The sequence below is a fragment of the Rhinichthys klamathensis genome, unplaced genomic scaffold (genome assembly GCF_029890125.1).
Source record: "Rhinichthys klamathensis goyatoka isolate OS25496 unplaced genomic scaffold, OSU_Roscu_1.1 h1tg000006l_1, whole genome shotgun sequence".
Classification (NCBI taxonomy): domain Eukaryota; kingdom Metazoa; phylum Chordata; class Actinopteri; order Cypriniformes; family Leuciscidae; genus Rhinichthys; species Rhinichthys klamathensis.
In genome coordinates, this window is record NW_026606559.1 from 2972674 (window position 1) to 2993422 (window position 20749).

Sequence of the window (20749 nt, forward strand, 5' to 3'; positions counted from 1 at the left end):
CGCGAAAGTGAGTTAGCATTTTAGCACTCCCGGTTCCCTCGCTCTAAAGTCTATGGGATTTTTGAATGGGTTTTTGCTAAATCGCCTGAAATAAGGTCTGTGGTGAACAAAGCCTCTAAATATTTTCACGTTTTGATCTATGACATAGAACACACAGTTATAACCTGCTTGTGGTTTTTTAAACTTTATTGTGTCTGCTTGTGTTTTTTAAAAACTTTATATAGGCTTCAAAATGTATAAATTTTGGATTAACTTGTAAAGATTATCTTGATAGACAAAACGTGTAAGGGTCACAACTCTTTGCTAAACACAGATCTTATTTTTTGCATTTTTCCAAAAGTCTATGGGGAAAATGCATAGCTTTTCGATCGAGGGAACCCATGCGCCGCTATAGCTTCCGAGTTGTCCTACAAAGTGATGTCATCACTTCGGCACACTATAAGACGGCATATTTACATTTAACTGTTCCAGATAAAACTAAACTCAAGTTACTAAGGCTACTCACTGGATATTTCACATTAAAAGTGTTGCAAAATATGCGAGAAGCAATGTAATATTGTTTTGCAGAAATGTCGCCACAGGCACATTTTTCCAATGAACCAATGAATGAAAGAAAATGCAGTAATGTTGTTAATTGTTTGTTTGTTATTGTCAGTATTCTCAATGATGATTCCCATTAGACTCTATAACACTGCACCCAAACCAGACATGCAAAAAGATTTCAGCAATGATCGATTTGTCTTTGTGTCTTTGTTTGGTAGCTGTATCCTCCTCAGTGAGTCGCGGTAAGAAAGCGAAGGTCTTCGTGACTGAAGGCACAGATGTGGCCCTCACTGGCAGTTGTGTATTTTTCACCCGGGCAAACACCTCCAAGCCTATCACATCAGAGAATATCCACAGGGTAAAGAGAAACAAGAGAAAATGTCTGAAAAGCAGCCCCTAAGGTTTTCCCAGAAAAATCTCACCATCTGTTAACCGTGTCAATAACAAGGTCTTTTTTTCTCTCTCTTCACATAGTTCTTGCTTAAGTCATTAGTATTATTTAGTACATTCCACATGGATAGACAGTGGATTCTTATGACGCTTTTAAAAGCATTAGAGGCACAATAGTTGTTTTTTTTAACCAGAAATATTAGAGTAATGTTAGACTATCATCTAACATAAATTAAACCAGCATGATGCTAGTTTTAAAAACATCAAATATCGGAACCACATGGAGATTGTAAAATAATCCGGACTGTATTCAACAATTACCAATTTATTGTCATACAGTTGAAATTACAAAATCATGCAGTAAACATGCCTTGAAGTTTTGTTTGCATGACATACCTCATATAAAATTAATTTTTATACAATATTTAACTGAACTTCTGACATTGACAACATTTTATTAAGGTTAATAAAACCTCTTTTTTATTACCATTTGCTGTGGGTAATGTTTTGCTTCAGTTAGAGCCTTATATGTCATCAAAACAACAACAACACAAGTCTCTTGTGTATGTGTTCATCCTTTTGCTTCTGTTTGCTCTTATAGGATGTGAACTTCAACATGTTGGACACCACGGGTGTTGGTCTGCTGAAGAGCGTGGAGCAGCTGCTGTCAGAGATCTTCATCCCCACTCTGAGGAAGATGAACCACGGCTGGGGAGAGCTAGCAAGCCCGCAGGCTCAGGCTGTCAAACAAGACTTCATTAGCTCCCTGGACAGCTTTGTCTCTGTGTTAGCTGGGGCACAGGAGAGCCTCCAGGAAAAGGTCTCACAAATACAAAAGGACAAAGAGAGAGGCACACTTTTACAATAACATAAACACACTCACGGATTGCACACACTCCATTCTAGTTTTATATTGAGCCATGGACTCTCAGAAATGAATTGGATGGTGGATTTGGTGATATATTGGAAATTTGAAGCAATTTTTAAACTCTCTTAAGCTTTCAGCCATCGACATTTTTTTTCCGGATTTATAAGATCTTGAAATGTGGTGGAGAGAGGGGTAGATCATTTTAAAATAATGTTTTGGGTTCTTTCAACAGGATTTGTGCTAACATCAGACTACTGTGACTTTATTTAGTTACTGCAATCTTTCGTCTTGGTGAACGTGATTTCACCAACAACATGTTCCTGGATCAACATCTTTGTTGATCCTGGAACAACATCCTAATCAACCAATCAGATTTGTGGGACAAGTTTACAGTTTGTCAAGTTTAGGCTTAGGCTTCCACGTTAGTGTTATTCACCCATCATTTCCCTCTGATTTTAGGGATAGATTATGGGTAATTTTACTACTGGGGGTAGTGATAATGTTAAAGGCCCGTTCACACCAAGGGTGATAACTATAAAGACAATGATAAAGATATAGCAGAGTTCACACCAAAACTATAATGACAATGGCACAGAGGACTGATATCATTGGAATCACTTTCAGAAAGACTTTATCCAGCTAATGGATTTTAGCTAATCTATTTTATCCAGCTAAAAAAATTTGGCAAAAAATGGCAAATGATGCCATGATGGCAAAGCTGAATATTCAGCAGCCATTACTCTAGTCTTCAGTGTCATCAGAAATCATTCAAACATTCATTTAACATCATTTATCTCCAGCCCAAGGTAACACTTGTGAAAACGGTTTGATATTCTAGATAAACCTCCAAGAATGTGAAACGTTTGACTTGAAGACGTTGAAAGGTCCTTCAGATTACACAGCTGTGGCCAATAGCACAGAGGCTCTGGAGAAGATCGAAGCCTGCATGAAAACCTGGATCAAACAGATCGAAAAGGTTTTAAATGCATTTTAGTTTGTTGTATAGCATTTATTATATGCATTGGTTTTCTTGAAATTTTGAAAGTTCTTCAAAGTTTTAACTCCTTTGTGATGTCTTTTATATGTTGTATTCACTTTTCAACCACACTGTCTTGTGCTCTGAAGGTCCTTGCAGAGAGTGACCAGCTAAGGAAAGAGGCAGATGACCTGGGCCCCCGTGCAGAGCTTGACCACTGGAAGAAACGCATGTCCCGTTTTAACTACCTGCTGGACCAGTTGAAGAGCCCCGAGGTCAAAGCTGTGCTGGGGGTTCTTATTATAGCCAAGTCCAAACTCATTAAGGTTAGTTGATGGTTTATATTATCAGTTGAAAATAGTAATTTGCTTCTGGGTGAAAGAGACAGTAGCTTGGACATGTATGTTGTCAAATCAATGTGAAGGTAAATTTGTGTTTTATAATTGCATTTTCTTAAAATGATGAGGTAAATGTCCCTTTTTACCTGAAAAAAGACTTTTTCATTTTCAGTCCTTTGATTGATCTTTTTACCTAACTTTTTTTTTTTTAGGTCTAATTTTCACCCCTTAATTCTTTGTCTCTCCAGGTTTGGCGAGAACTAGACATCAGGATCACTGATGCAGCAAATGAGGCCAAAGACAATGTGAAGTACCTGTACAGCCTTGAGAAGTTCTGTGACCCGCTGTACAACAGCAACCCTGTAAGGCTTGTTCTGCTACGGTTACTAAATTTGTAAACATGTAAACATATCTAAACATGAAAACTGAAGACGATTTCAAAATACCTTACTAACAACAACAACAAAAAATCCACCAGAAAATTGATTAAACCCAAAATTACTTCTGCAGTCAGTAAAGCTAGCAGTTCATAATGCACATCAACAAGCAAAAATTATCAACTATTTTTTATTTATTCTTTTTTTACGAGGAGTGTTTTTTTTTTCTTTTAGGCAAACTGAACAAAACAGGTTTAAACATGAAACCATGATTTTCGATTAGACCAATATAAAAATGCACTTTAAATAAACAACAAGGTTATAAAAAATGGGCCAACTAAGGTTGTATTTATGTGTGTTATACAGTAACTAGTTTATAAAGAGTTTATGATAAAGAGTTTATTACACCCTGTGATATTAGCTGTGTTCTTGGTGCATCTTTATGTAGGTGTCCATGGTAGAAGCTATTCCTGGGCTCATAAATGCGATCCGTATGATCCATGGCATCTCTCGTTACTACAACACCTCAGAGAAGATCACCTCCCTTTTTGTCAAGGTAAGAGTGAGCTGACACCCAAGTTAATTTAATTTCAAAGACATAATACTTTAAACTGGAAATATTATCTTTCTCATTAGGTTACAAATCAAATGATCACCGCCTGTAAGGCCTATATCGCAAATAATGGCTCAGCAACCATATGGGATCAGCCGCAGGAAGTGGTATCTGAGAAACTCAAAGCTGCCATTCGCTTGAATCAGGTACAATGTGACATTTAGCTGGATGATGTGCTTATATAAACTGATCAAGGTCCAGATACCACAGCATTTTTTAAAAGCTAAATTTGTCACATTTTCCTTGGTCTTTAATGTGAGTAAAAAGATGACAAATGACAAAAAACAGCTTCAGTGGCACTAGGAGCTCATCTGCTAAACAAGCCTGCCTTTTAACACGACACTTAACCTTCATCCACAGCTTTCTTCTTCTTCATCTGTCTATCCCATTTTACCAAGAGACAGATTTTGCTAAGCTTTAAAGCTCTGATGGTCATCCATTCTAGGGAAAGATAAACACAAGAAGAACACATAGCCAGAAAACTTAAACATTATCTTCTGGTTCCAAAGGCTTAAGCCTAGTACCATACTAACATTTATGTGTGAGCTGTTTTAACTGAAAGCAACTTGCAGTGACATATCTTAAAATATGTCACTGCCATTGTTTTGTCTCAAGATGCACACCAGTTATGTAAAAAAAAAAAAAAAATGTATAAACGTTTATAAAATCTACTTCTGATTTTTTTAAGGTTTAGTCCTCTAAGCCCTGTTTGTGAAACCATTTTCTTCTCTGTGGGCCATGAGATTTCACGTAGTGATATTGCGCAAAGCTTCTGTGTTGCACGTCACACGTAGGCTCACTATTGGCCGACGCTGGTCATGTGTGTGATGCGTGTGACGTACAACCTAGAAGCTTTGCGTAGTTTCACTACGTGAAATCTCGAGGCCCACAGAGAAGGAAATGAATAGTTGAATAAAGTCATTATTTTTGTTTGTTTTTTTCGCACAAAAAGTATTCTCGTCGCTTGATAAACTTAAGATTGAGTCACTGTAGTCACTTTTTTGATGAAATGAGTAAAGTAATGCATAACAAGTCACATTCATTGTAATCACATTACTTTTTTAGATGTCAATGAAAATTACATTCTAATACAAATACATTTATTTACAGTCAAAAAAAGTTACTGCAGATTAAGTATTTTCAAAAACAATATTCACAGTTTAAGTATGAATTGTAGCTGAAATATAGCCATTGATGCATGAGGTCCACTATAGTGGACAGATGATAAATCAGATTTTTCTCCCAATCTAAAATCAAAACTTGGAAAATTTTACTGTGATATGACTCATTAGATATTGCTTGATGCTGCAATATTTTTACCTACAAGAGTCTCCTAGGATTGAAGGAATGGGTGGATATTCCGGAGCAACTTGGCATTTCTGACTGACCATTGGCCATCTTGGTTTGGAGGGGGAAAAAAATCAAAACACAACGGCTTACAACTTGGTTGCAATGTATAGGATGATGCACCAGGGTCCACTGAAGAGATTGATGTGCAACATTGCCATCAAAACCCTTGAAAATTCAAGAAAATGCTTTTTAAATAGCTGTCCACTGTAGTGACCACTATGCGTGAAAGATAACGAAACAAATACTGCGCCATTGACTTTAGACCAGGTTTTTGTTGGTCAATGTCGCAGTCTATTTCAGTTGCCTCAAAATAGCAACGCGCCAACAATGCTCCCCAATACACCTCGTTTTCAGACCAGCATGCCCATGGGCACAAAAATGGGTGCAAATGCATTTGCTATTTAAACAACGTGGTGCAGGATGTGAAAATGATAACTGCGTCGGGCTGAAACTAGCAAAAAACACTTGCGTCGCGCCTGGCGTCGCATTGCGCCAGATGTATGATAGGGCCCTATAAGTGTACCTTTGCAGATTTTTAAACTGCTTTGTATTGTCACAATATCGATAGTATATGCAAAGGAACAGTTTTTACTCATTCTCCATGTTACCTGGACAAAGAAATTCAGATTTATTTGTCACCAAAAGACTATTGACAGCTTCCAGGGCTTTCATGAAAACTAGTGACAGTTAATAATAATACAAATAATACAACAACAAACAGTTATTGCTAGAAGTTATTGTATTAACAAAACAGTTATTTTTTAACAAGACCCTTGTTGATTTGTTAGTTTATTAAGATTTTAAATCTAGAAATCGACATCATCCATTTTGAGGTTGGACATATTTTTCTAGTTATAAGTATTACGTCTATCTAATGTCCATTTCTGGTAACTTTGCAAATAAAGTTACAGAGTTGTATTGGCGTTTCTAAGGTCATGACATTAAAGTTGAGTCGCAACCCCAGAGATACAAGATGAGCAAGGACGACATCCGATGTTGAAGCGTAAGCTCTTGAGACTGGGCCAAAATCAGCCAGTTGTCTATGTTATTTATAATGCGGATGCCCTGGAGTCGCAACAGAGCCAGAGCTGAATCCATGCATGTTGTGTATGTGTGGGGTGACAAGGCTAGGCCGAATGGAAGAACCCGTTATTGGTCCCCGAAAGCAAACCTCAGGAACTTCCTGTGTTGTGGCAGAATTCCTATATGAAAATATACGTCCGTGAGGTCAATTGTGACAAACCAATGTTTGTGTTGAATTTGATAAAAATTAGTTTGATTATAAACATTTTGAATGTTCATCACACAATGTGATGCAACGTCGTGAAGGGGGAATGTTAAATATCCCATGTCCTGGGAAACGGCAGGAAACAACTGAATTTTAAACATTTCGATGGAAACCGCCAACTGCACGAGTGACCACCTCGAGTAACTCCTCATGTGCTTTGTCATCACGCGAGGAGCGAGGATGGCTATTTTGCCATTTAATACCTCAGCCAACCAACTCGCGATATGCGAGATGAGCGCGAAGCACTTTAACAGAAAACAACTCAAAGTACTCGCACTCGCCATGCTCAAACAATCAAAGCAGAGCTCATGCTTATCATAATCAGAGATGGGCCCTGAACACGGAGACATGCATGTCCTGATTGTTTGCAACATGTTTTCCCATAGCGCTAACTCAGAGCAGCATTGAGAGTAGCTTTTGAAAGGGAACACAAATAAGTTACTCAAAAGTAGTGATTAATTTTCTTTTGGGATGGGTCATGGAAAAGTAGTTGAAAATATTGATGTATTGAATTTATGTATTGTTGTTTTAGAAAAAAAGTGTCTACATGAATAAAATCTAAACACAAATATTTGTCTTCAATATTTCAGGAATACCAGAAGTATTTCCAAAACACCAAGCAGAAGCTAGAGGAGAATCCATCGGAGCGCCAGTTTGACTTTAGCGAGATGTACATCTTTGGCAAGTTTGACACGTTTCAGCGACGGATGAACAAAATCCTAAACATGTTTAACACCATTACCACCTACAATGCCCTGCAGGACTCCAAAATTGAGGGACTGGAAACCATGGCAACCAGATTTCAGGTATCATGGCTATGACGTAGTAATCAGTATTGTCTATTTTTAGGTTTGCAACGAAGACAAAAGAACATACCAGAAAATAGTGTAATTACTGAATTAAAGATAGGGTGTCTTCTTTAATGGCATATAAATGTTGAATTTGGATGAGGCATTTGTCAGTGAACTAAACGAACTGTATAACCTGAGATTTAATTAAAGGTAGTCAAACACCTCATTATGTGCAGCCACTGTAAAATATTCCCAAGAACTATAGTATACACAATAGGGGGTATAATCAGATTTTATTAAGATGATTGTAATGTGCTGTTCATAATGGTGATGTGTAAGTCTCCTAGGGTGAATATCGTTAAATGAGACACTTTTGAATAATGTGCCATTGCTGTAGTTCTCCAATGATTACATCTATGTAATTCCATAATAGTTTAGTATGAACTAAATCCAGATTTTCAGTATGGGAAGAATATACACATAAGGATAAATAACTGCTTCTCATTTATAAAATATTCAAGTTTGATTCAATATATAAGCATTTTCTTTTACTGTAATTAGCATTGTTAACATAAGTGGTATTTGTTCTCTCTGCTGCCTCTTGTGGACAGACTGCAGATATGCAGACAAAATGGGAGGTAACTGTAAAGGAATAACTTATTTTTAATATAGTGCATGTCTCATTATGAAGTGTTAACCAGCATGGGTTGGGAACTAAAGCCATAACTCGAACTTAAAAGTAGAAACTGCCCTTTCACAATGATCTGACATCAGTATTGTGGTTATTTTTTTATAATGATGAATTCTGGAATTTTGGCTGGCAGGCTGGTCCTGGATTTGCATGAAAGGGCAAATGTTACCTGTAGCTTTAACCTAGTATTGTCGTACTGTGAGTCCATTAACATTCATTGCATCTCTTTATTCCAGTCACACGTTTATTTATTCACTCTCATTTTTTTGTGTCCATGGAAACAAAGTTCAGACCCAGAGTGCTCCAATGCTCCAGGAGAACTGAATAATTGAACAAAAGCTGATAGAGATCTATTGCTAACTCCTGTTCTTTGTGAAAGTTGACAGTCCGTAGGAGTCAATTAATATTTTACAAAACCTGCTCCTCTGGGCATTTAAGGTGTTCTTGTACACACAGGTGAATGTTGTTGTAGCAAACGAATATTTATCTTTCCAACTGGGAATGCTTTTGGTAAAGATCTGCTCATGGTTGTTTTATGAAGAGCCATTACAGGAATACTTCACTCAAAAATGAATATTCTGTCACCATTTAGGCCTACTTATTCTCATATTATTCTAAGCCCATACAACTTTAAAGGATCAGTTCACCTCAAAATGAAATTTCCTGATAATTTACTCACCCCAATGCCATCCAAGATGTTCATGTCTTTCTTTATTGAAAAAATTTCAGGATGTTTCTCCACACAATGGACTTCAACGGTAACCAAATTGTTGAAGTCCAAATCAATGCAGATTGGTTACCGTTGAAGTCCATTGTGTGGAGAAAAATCCTGAAATGTTTTCCTCAAAAAACTTAATTTCTTTTCCACTGAAGAAAGAAAGACATGACCATCTTGGATGGCATTGGGGTGAGTGAATTATCGGGAAATTTTCATTTTGCGGTGAATTAATCCTTTAATTCTTTTGTGGCACACAGAAGACATTTTCAGGAAGACTCATGCTGCTCTTTACTTGGCAAGGAAAGCATATTCCACGGACTATAAATTTCCATTACGGCACAATAAAAGTAGTCTAGAAGTCTTTATTGAAAATTGTGCCCTCTAAATATGTCATACATACAGTATACATTTGTGCTACAATTGACATCAATAATGCCCATCTGCTACAGCTTTCATTTGTCTCACACTATCACATGGCTTAAGAAGACTTGAAGAAGACTACTTTTATAGTTATTTTTAGTTAAGAGCTTGATAGCCACTGGATACTGGGTTTGTTTTATGAAAAAAAGCAGTGTGAGCATTCAAAAAAAGAAAAATGGCATAAGGGTGAAAAAAATGATGACAGAATAACAGATTTTTGTTTGTAGGTGAACAATTCCTATTCCATATTTTGATAATCCTATAAATAAAACATTTTATGGGGAAAGAAAAAAAAAATGCTAAATACTAAACTTTTAATAGTCTTAACCACAAATTATTGGTCAGGAAATTAACTAAATTTAAGCAAATGCACTAATTAAAAAGCCATTGCTGACTCAAAAACATCAAAGACAGAATGAATTTTTGGTAAAATATGGGAAGTTGTGTGTGGAGTGATGAATCACAATGAAACAAGAGTTGCATGGTGATGCTCCAGAGAAATGTCTTCAGAAATCTGCTGAGAAATATATTATAATAAATGCATCTCTCGCACAGTGAAGCAGGGAGGAAGAGGTACCAGTGTGAGCCTTTTTAGCTGCTGTGAAAAGTCATTTAATGCTTTGGAGTACAGGAGAATATTGCAGAATGGCTTGCTTCCCTCAAATGAAAAGTTGTTTTCTAAAGAGGAATGATCAGATGTTATTTTTCAACAAGACAATGCTCCAAGAAGCCACCAAGAAGTGGCTTGAGAACAAATCCATCAGGCTCATGGTTTTGGCCTGGTCAGAGTTCAGATTTGAACAATATAGTGAATATTTGGTCTCACATTAAACTTTTACATTTTTCAACTACTCATGAACTGTTTGAAGCCATTAACATTGAGTGGAACAACACTGACTCTTCTTCCTTTTGTAAAAAGCTGTCTGCTTTGGGGAAGGCTATTCCGTGCTAAGTTACTTTACTAATTTCCCGAACAGTGATTTGTGAATAAATGGTTAAGACCATTAAAAGACGACTCTTTTTTTTTTTAATGGGAGTGCATGTATACATCAGCTGACAGCTGTTTGTTTCTTTGTTATTACGAATGATGTATGTCCAGGCCATTGTGTTGACCATGAAGAAAAAACAGTACAGTTTCCTGGACCAAAGAAGGACTGACTTTGATCAAGACTATGATGAATTTTGTAAACAAACTAGTGAACTACATGTAAGTATGTTTTTTATATTTTATTATTATGATATTAATAATAGTTTTATTTATTTGAATTTGTTTAAAATGATTCCTTATGCTCTTAAATATTTCTTTCTAGACCCAACTGAAAACTTTCATGGACAACACCTTTGACAAAATTCAAAATACTGAGCGGGCTTTATATGTGCTCAAGAAATTTGAAAGGTAAGATCTTTTTTTATATATATCATTTAAAAGTTTGGGGTTGGTAAGATTTTTATTTTATTTTTAATTCTGTTGCTTCACTCATTTAATAAAAAATTACAGTAATGTTACATTTTATTGCAATTTTAAATAACGGTTTTCTGTTGAATACATTTTAAAATACAACTTATTCCTCTGATTGCAAAGGAGTCCCAAGATCCTTCACACATTCTAATTTGATGAGTTGGTGCTTAAGAAACAGTTCTTATTATTATCAGAGTTGAAAATGGTTGTGTTGCTTAATATGTTTTGTGGAAAACATGGTGACATGATTTTTTTTCAGGTTTCTTTAATGAATTAAATGTTTAAATGAACAGCATTTATTTGGAATAGATTTTTTTGGAGACAATGTCAAAAGTCTTTCATGTCAATTTTGATACATTAATACATCTTTGCTCAATGAAGTAATTAATTTATTTCAACAACAACAACAACAACAACAATTGCTGACTCATTTTTCTTCTTTTTTTTATATTCACCAGGCTTGGCATCCCAGACTTGGGCATCAGTGAGAAGTACCAGAAGATTCTGCAAAACTTTGGCAGGGACATTGAGATGATCTCTCGAATTTACACCAAACAGAAGACAGATCCCCCCATTGCTCCAGACCTCCCCCCGATCGCAGGGAAGATCATGTGGGCTCGGCAGCTGTACAGCCGCATCCAGGAGCCCATGGATCTTTTCCAGCAGCTGCCCGGGATACTCAGCACCCCAGATGCCAAGCCCATCATTCGAAATTACAATCGGGTGGCCAAGGTCTTGCTGGAGTTTGAGGTGCTTTATCATCAGAGTTGGATGGCACAGGTCAGTTGTCTTGTCAATTCAAAGTAAGGTACTTTTAGCTTTTTTGGCTCTTTGCTCATGTGCCACTTTCAGTTATTAATCCCTATGAAAAATTAATTTTCTTATCCTGTAAATGTTCATATATTTACTTTTCTTCCCTTTTTAGCTTTTCAGCTTTTAAGAAGTACACTAATTCAATGAATTAACGTTTTATCTTTATGTTTTAACATAACGACCAATCATATTTATATATCTTTCTATAGACTGAGGCAGTTAAATTGGGGCTGCAAGCCTCTTTACTGGTCAAGAGTCCAGAAACTGGGGAGCTGCATGTGAACTTTGACCCCCAGATCCTGACCCAGATTCGAGAGACAGACTGCATGCTAGGAATGGGACTTGAGATTCCACCCTTTGCAGCCATCTTGCAGCGGAAAAAGGATGTTTTCAAAAAGAACTACAATAAACTTCAGGTATCTATCTTGTATATGTATCCTTGTTGTACAACACAATGCACTACGTCCACTCTTTTGTACTTTTGTTGCTATGAATTAGTGAAGAAATCAGTCAGGATTATTTCAGGATGAATTCCCTTCAGAAAACATAGCATCACATTATAGAAAATAATAGCATCCATTACAACATCTATTAATGTTGTACACGATTAATTGCTAAAGTACCAATTAAGCCACAGCATAGACAACTACGGTGCGCCATTCCTCATGCTTAAAGGGAGTTCGTACAAAAATGAAAATTCTGTCATCATTTACTCACCCTCGTATCACTCCAAACACAAGACTTCCTTCAGTTTTGGAACACAATGAAGATTTTTAATATCGTCTTAATTTTGTCCATCCATTGAAGTAAACTTAAATTCATAAAGACATTGTAAAGGTAATCCATACGAATTAAGCGATTTAATCCAAGTATTCTGAAGAAACACACTCTTTTTAATTTAGACTTATTCACATATAAACATTGATCAATGCATATGCACAGAGCCAGCGTTATTCTTGTATCATTAAGATACTATTATAGTTTGTATTAATATGTCAAATTATTTTTTTTTATTTTATTTTTTTTTATTTGTTTCATGGTTTTTTTTGTCTTTAATATGTCGATTTTTATTTATAATTTTTTATTTCAGTATTAGTTTTGGTCATTTTAGTACTACATGAAAATGAGAAATGTTGCCTTGGCAACTTGGCAAGATGTGAGGAACTAATCACTAGTCTTTAATCCACAAACACACAAAAATAAAATCAAAACAGTGTGATGGCCAGGATTTATACCACATATAATTCGCATACATTCATCTTTACATTGGTCAATAAATAAAAGGACATCACTATATTGGTTTGGTTTAAGATCTGTATTTGTCATTGTACTGAGTCAGTGCATTGGCTTAGTTGTTTGGCTTAAGGTTAAAACATTAAAACCAGTTAAAAAATCATCTTTGGCTAAAATGTGATTTTTAAAAACAAAGCTAAAATGATTTAAGTTCATTTTTTAATTAAGATGAAATATTTAGTGTCTGGTGTGTTGTGTGAATGGACCAGCCCAGTAAGAGATTCAAACAGTAATGCCTAGTTCACACTACAGGATTTTAAGCCCGATTTAAGCCCGATTTGCAAGTTACCGAGCTCGCCGACAGGTCGGTCTGTGTTATCACGTGCAAATCTACGGGTGATCCACTCTAGCCAATCTTTATGTGTGAAATACTAAACAACGCATCAAAAACGCTCGCTGACACCTCGCCGACGCCAGACAAATATCTAGCATGCTAAATATCTGGAGCTGTCGGCCGACTTGATAGCCTTTGGTGTCACGTGTCGCAAGGAGCAACAGCCAATGATCAGCTTGTTATTACATTACACAAGCCTTTTGTATTTGTAACCATCATTGCCAAACCACAACACAAGCAGGCAGCTGCTTTTTCATTATAAACATGGTTTAAGTCAAGTCAAGTCAAGTCACCTTTATTTATATAGCGCTTTTTACAATACAGATTGTATCAAAGCGCTTCACAGTGATAACATGAAAACAATATAACAAAAACAATATAACAATATAACAAAGTTTGTTTCTAAAAGAAATTGCGTCAACGTCCACCTTAAGTTTACTCACCTCCAACTCTCTATGACAGACAATCCCTGCTGCCCGTGTGTGCTTATCCATCCTTTCAGCCATATTCTTTTTTTTCCGGGGTTCTAAACAGATCATTGCGCAAACAACTTTTTTTTTTGCACCGCCAAATTTTGTCCCGGCGTCCATTTTCAAATAGTAACTCCTATTTCGCGTAATTTCCCATTCCACTTCTCCCATGTGTTTTCGTGACAAAACGTGGTTTGGGGACTGGGTAGAGTCGTTGGGTGACAGTTGTTGTCAGCTCGTGTAGTGTGTAACCCCTTGTTGCAGATCATTTACTTATTTGTCACGTAGTTTTTTCATTCGAAAAAAATTTAATTTCGATCGATTTCGATCTTAAATCGAAATCGATCGAAATTAATTTTTGTTCGAATGATCGAATTAAAAAATGGAATCGTCGATGCTGCCACGCCCCCATGTCACGTCCGGTCGGCGTGCCAAGCGGGAAAAAAACACACTTGGACACCCTTAATCATGAGGGTAGCTGAATAAAATGAATTATGTTGGCGGAATTACATTGGCAGCTGCAGCCATAAGACCCATCAGAACCTGGCATTGATGGACGGAAAGCTCCTTGTCTAACCTCAGACTGCCTACCATGGTGTGAATAGAAATCACCCAAGTTTGGGACAATTGCACTGGCATCTTGGTCAACCCCAAACCTCCCTGAGAAACGTTGTTTTCTGGCATGGTGACAGATTGCTCTTCTTTAGATTTAGTCTCAAACCTAAATTCTTGATATGAGCGGGAACAACATCTCAATGTCGAACTGTCAACTCTCGTGATCTGGCCATAATGAGCCAGTCGTCGATGTCATTTAGCACCCGGATGCCAACCCTTACTGCCTTTCTGGTAGGGAAACACTCTCCATGGCCCCTTTGGCCAGAAGCGCAAGAAACTGGCTTCACTGTTATAAGCACACCGTTGAAACGAAGAGGACGATACTTGAAGTGGATCCTGTGACCACTTTCTATTGTTCGAAGTACCCACTTAGAGATATTGGGCTGAAGTTTCCATGCTCTTAACTCGTCTGCAAGGGAAACAAATTTTACACTTTTGTTAAAAGTGAGGGAGGGAACAATGTTGGTGCCCTGAAACAGCACGCTGACAGAAGGCAACCGAGACTGAAGAACATTTGTTTTTAGTGGAGAAGGGGCAGAAACCCCGCCAGGAACAATTATTTATAGAATTTATTACACACGGCATTGTGTCATCCGACTTTGTCCTTGGCCAATGTTTTGGTACTACACGTAACACTTGCATGCTCTGAAGGCCTTCCCATTGCGTCAACACCATGATGCGGCGTCAATGTTCCCTCAAAATGGAACTAATGAAACTAAGGCAAGAAGGAGCTAAACCACTGGAAATGGGAAACACTGGAACAAGGGGAACAGAAAATGCACTTCAAAATCATACATTTTTAATGGTTTTAGTTTTAGTTTACTATAACAACCCTGCATAGAGAACATCAAAATGGTAAAACGAAGCTCAACTGTATTTGCTTGATGCTAAAACCTACTTGATTGACACACAGAGACAAACCTCATTGGCTCTCGCATGTCAAGCAAGCACATTTGAGCTTCTGTTGACCATTTTTTTGTACTTTATATATTTGCATTGATCAATGTTTATATGTTTAATGATGTTGTTTATATAATGTTTATGTAATACTGCTTATATCACCATTCACATTTTGTGCTAGATAGCAATTCAATTGCTTTCATCCTGATGTTTTTTTTTTCTTTCCCAAACCATTCAAGTAAGCCCATCAGGTCAGTGGTATGGTACTGTGCTCTGACATGCATAGCTTTACTAACAAGGTCATTTTCTTTTTTGTGTGCTTTTTGCCTTATATGTTCCCTGCCTCAGTTGATGATGACAGAGAACTCCAGGGTGAAGTCTAAGATCCAGCCAGCCTTTGAACAACTACTCATGCCACACGTCGCTAAAGTAGATGAGGCCATCCTGCCCGGTCTGACCTCCCTCAATTGGACCTCCCTAAACATAGAGAAATACCTTAATCGAATCACTGCTGCACTCGGTGAGTTAGTTAGCTAATTTTCCATCCCCACATCAGTAACATTCACTACAGTAAATGGCCACAAGTATGTGGATACCCAAACACCCCCATATATACTTTTTAAAAACTTTTAATTTCAAGGCTACCTATGTTAATTGGAAGCTGGCCCTATAGTGCCACTATAACAGCCTCCGCTCTTCTTGGAAGGCTTTCTATTTTATGTGGGAACATGTCTGCCAGGGTTTTCTCCCATTTAGACACAAGCATCAGATCAGTGTGAACAAAGGGATGTCCACATACTTTCGTCCTTGTAGTGTACATAAAATGCTTGCTTGTTTGTAGCCTGTATGATTATATATCTGAAATGAAAGGGTTCTTTATTCTGATTCACAGACAACCTTGAACTTCTGCTGCACAGAGTGAATGACCTGGTTGAGTTTAGAATCGATGCTGTTCTGCAGGAAATGAGCACAGCTACGTTGTGTGTGCTGCCTGAAGATGATCCATGCACCTGCGAGGAGTTTGTTCAGACCACCAAGGTACACACACATACATATACATAAAACAAATGTATTTATAGCAACGTTAGGTTATTTTCAAAGGATAGTGAGGCTAAACGATTTCCACTTGCTGATGTAAATAAGTAGATCAGTGAAAATATAGAGGTCTCACAAACTGATCTCATCAGAAAACGTAACAATTATATGAGATGGTGATTGTGAATGAATTTTGTATGAAGTGCGATGTGATTCATATAGTCCACCACTAAATATAACTGTCACTGGGGTGTAAGCAGATTGTAAGAGATTGTACAAATTCATACTAATTAAATATTAATTCACCAAAATATAGCTGCAAATTTCCATGAGAGTGTGTTGGGCTCTCAATACCAATTTCACTATGACGTCTTTATTCACTGTCAATGTGAATTTAGTAACATCAGGGCTGTTATCATAAGTGTACAACTTCTTTATGTAGTTAGAATGCACAGCTAATTTTTAGGGAAACCTGCTCATGAATCTGAATTGAGTCCGTACTGCTGATAATCTACAAAGCCTTTTTAGAATTTATCATTACATTTTAGTATTGAAATGGTACCAAAGTACCAGTACTTTTGAGAACCCTGCTTGTCTTTTTTGGTATCTTGCTACTGCTACTATTTGCTATTACATATTTGTTAAACATTTACATTTAGTCATTTAGCAGACACTTTTATCCAAAGCGACTTACAACATGAGGACTAAACCAAGCGAGTCATCGTGAAGAGGCAAAAACAACAGAAGAGGTTCAGACATTGCTCAGTAGCATAAGCCAGAAAAGTGAGGATTTAAAGGAAATATATATATATATATATATATATATATATATATATATATATATATATATATATATATGTATATATATATGTATATACAGTATTATTTTTTATTTTTTTTTATTTTTATGTTAAGTGCTCACGGAAGAGATGAGTTTTCAGTTGTCTTTTGAATGTTATCAGGGATTCTGCAATCCGGATGAGGGTGGGCAGATCATTCCACCAGCATGGAACCGTGAATGAGAATGTTCTGGAGAGTGATTTTGTGGCTCTCTGGGATGGTACCACGAGCCATCTTAAACGGCTATGTTGTGTTGTGACTAGACCAGCAACATTATCCAACATTACATGGAGACGCGTCCTGCAGGACCCGGTGTCTGAGTCACTTGTATCAACTAGCCAATCATGGCGGACGCAGTGATGACGTCATACGGTTCTCCCCAGCGTATAAAAAGATCACCTGAAAACACATCATCAGTTTCAATGTCTTCAGGAAGCCGATTGTTTGTGTGCTGTGTGAAGATTGCAGTGTGTGAAAGAGAAGGAAACATGGCAAACTAACAGTTTCCGCTGTATCCCTCCATGCCCGCATTTCATAACGCCTGGTGATGGTCACGATACGTGTGTTATCTGTCTAGGAGTCAAGCATACATGTATGCATTGTGATGATTTCTCTCTGAGAAAGCTCCGCTCTCGGCTGGTGCTCTTCATGAGTGATCATGAGGGATCTCAGCCGCAGCTACTTGAGGAGTGTGAGCAAGTTCCCCTCAGTTCTCCCCCTAGCTATGCTGTCCTCATGCCTGAAACGGAAACCCACTTGGCGTTTTCTTCCATGGAATACGAGGGCTCATTGTTCGCTTATGATTCTGACAATTCAGAAAATTTGTAATCACCTGAGACAGACGTGAAGAAAATCTGTTTCCTGCTAAATGCAACAGCATGCCAAATACGATGAGCTAGTGGAGCTTATGACTCACGCTATGGTCAGACTGAGTTTGGAATGGTCCGGCGCGAAGCGCAAGATCGTAAGCAGTCATAAGTGCACTGCTCCAGTGAGCCTTCCATTTCTTCCAGAGCTGTACACTGAGGTCTCAGGTTCATGGGAACATCCATTCTCTGCTCGCGTGGTCCATTCTGATTCAAATTATTCTAATGTAGAGGGGCTGAGCTAGTGGGGTTATGGGAGGATGCTGCAGGTGGAGAGGAATTTAACAAGTTATTTCTTCCCGGGGACATCCTCATCGTTGAAGGCTCCCGTTTTGCCCTCTAAGCCATGTCAGATGACATTGAGGTTGTTGGGCAAAGCGTATTCAGAGACTGGTCAGACTGGCGGAGCTTTGCATACTATGTCAGTATTACAAGCTTACCAGTCAGACCTGCTTAAGGACCTGGATCGGGGGAGGGATTCTCTCCTGAGGCGGTCTCCGAACTGCGCATGGCCACGGATTTAGCTCTCCACGTTACCAGGAAGGCAGCTTGTTCCCTTGGACGATTTATGGCTGCTCTGGTGACAGCGGAGAGGGATCTGTGGCTTAATTTGTCTCGCCCTCTGGACTGTTTGGTGCTGCCTTAGAGACGGTAGTGAACAGATTTAGAGAGGCACTGGCGCAGACGACCTACTTTGGGAAGTTCATTCCTCGCCGAGTGCAGGCTCCTCCTAGAACGCCTGTGCCCTCGCCAGGGACGAGTTCCTGGAGAGAGGAGCGGAAGGCGTGTGTAGACGCCCGTGCCCCCCCTTTGAGGAGAATTGGGCATGGGCACCGTCATAGGGGTGAGCTGCACTCAGATATTAAGTGAGGTTACGCTCCTTCCCATTGCAACATTGTGCAGGGTGTTTCCATTCGCTGGCTGACTTTTTAAGTTTCAGTGCCTAATGTTCTAATATTTTAGGTTTCCAGGAAGGCACTGGTCTGCATGGCATAGTTGCTATTGACATCCCCATTGAGTCATCTGACGCGACGTTGAGTTCCCTCAAAAGGGAACATCTCAGGTTATGCATGTAACCATGGTTCCTGAGAGAGGAACAAGACGCCGCATCAGGTTTCTGTGCTTCCTTCAGACATTTGAAGCCCATGATGTGTTTTCAGGTTCCCTTTTTTATGCTAGGGAGCACCCTGTGACATCATCCCTGTGTTCACCATGATTGGCTGGTTGGTACACATTCCTCAGACACTGGGTCCTGCGGGATTCATTCCTATTGCGTCATCTGATACGGCGTCTCGTTCCTCTCTCAGGGAACCATGGTTACATATGTAACCTGAGAAGTTTTCTGACTGAAGAAATAATCAATCTGATCATGCTCATTCAATTTATTTCTCATTTTAGGAGCTTTGCATCAAAGGAGCCCAAATGCTGCATACCAAAAGCTCATTGGTGGAGGAGGCAGCCAATGAGCTGATTAATATGTTACTGGAGTTTGAGCATAAAGAGGAAGAAGAGAGAAACCGTGATGAAAGCAGGACAGAGAGTAAAGTGGAACCGATAGACAGTGATGGTAAGACCTGCTGTTGATCATCCATGTGGTATATGCTCTAGAAATTGCATGTTTTTTTTCCCCTGACCATATAAAAAAAAACAGACTGTTATCAATATATTAAATTCATCAATTTCAATCAATTTAACAAAAAAAAACTCAATTTGAGGAATTAAGGTATGTGAGGATGCTCCGATCGATTAGTTGTGTATCGGTATTGACCGATAATCACATTCTATGACTCGACAGATAGCCACTAAATTTGGCTGATCGCACAGACCGATTGCAATTTGATGACGTAAAACCATAAGAAGTTGTCACCGACGCACATGTAAACAGTATACAGATGAAGCTTTTGCAACACGTTCTGCTTTGTAACTTCGCGAAGCCTTAATCTGTACTAATTATTCACCTTTATTATTACAAATAATTTGAAGTAATGTTTTTTAAACCTTCAAAACTAATGCATTTTCATACAGTGTGCATAATATTTCATATATTCCACATAATTCTATAAACTTTGGTAGAGATTCCAACTGAAAAGTAAATTCATCACCCAGAGACAAGAATCATTTACTTAATATATCAAAAAGATTACCCAATCATGAACACTGCGCAATTTTTTTTTAAATGTAATCGATCTCAGAACAAAAGGAACTACCCACCCCAACACTAGGATTGAGGTGTACCACATGTCTGTTTGTAGCTATAGCCCAATGTACAATCCTCCACTAGAGGTCACCTGTTCGCTTGTCAATCAGACGTTTGTACAGGGTACGCCAGCAGCCTTTAGGAGAAGAGAACGCATACAAGTAAAGAGATTTCTTTCCAGCAACTTTCCAAAACTGGGGTACTTAGAGACAGTAAACAGCTTTCATCTTCCTCCCAGTCTTCCACAGCCCCGCTTACAATGATTGAGGAAAAGATATAACCATGCCCCTCTACACATTCATTTACAACAGCTGGGTTTTTCAAAAATACTTGATAATCTGCTCTCAATTCCTTGAATATATCTGCAATTCACTGTTGTAAAAATCTATTTCACACCACTTTTTTTTGCCCAAGTCTTCCACATTACTTCTCAGGATATGGACCCAGCTTATTACACCCAGCTGCTAACAGCCATACTCATTTTCAGAGGACAACAGTCTTGAAGGTAAAAAGGAGTTCAAAAACAGTGGCTCCTCTAATAACCAAAAACCAGCAGGTGTATTA

The 20749-nt window shown here is 38.2% G+C and overlaps 1 protein-coding gene across 1 annotated transcript in view; it reads left to right on the plus strand.

Moving 5' to 3' along the window:
• dnah5 (dynein, axonemal, heavy chain 5) overlaps positions 1-20749 on the plus strand; it is a 171460-nt gene that overhangs the window by 25924 nt on the left and 124787 nt on the right. The window contains exons 4-19 of the mRNA XM_056257650.1: positions 762-901; positions 1535-1753; positions 2640-2777; positions 2927-3103; positions 3364-3477; positions 3941-4048; positions 4129-4251; positions 7334-7549; positions 8146-8172; positions 10463-10570; positions 10674-10759; positions 11281-11602; positions 11845-12051; positions 15596-15767; positions 16140-16285; positions 19387-19555. Of these exons, the coding sequence (XP_056113625.1) occupies positions 762-901; positions 1535-1753; positions 2640-2777; positions 2927-3103; positions 3364-3477; positions 3941-4048; positions 4129-4251; positions 7334-7549; positions 8146-8172; positions 10463-10570; positions 10674-10759; positions 11281-11602; positions 11845-12051; positions 15596-15767; positions 16140-16285; positions 19387-19555 (2472 nt within the window). The remainder of the gene's footprint in view (positions 1-761; positions 902-1534; positions 1754-2639; positions 2778-2926; positions 3104-3363; positions 3478-3940; positions 4049-4128; positions 4252-7333; positions 7550-8145; positions 8173-10462; positions 10571-10673; positions 10760-11280; positions 11603-11844; positions 12052-15595; positions 15768-16139; positions 16286-19386; positions 19556-20749) is intronic.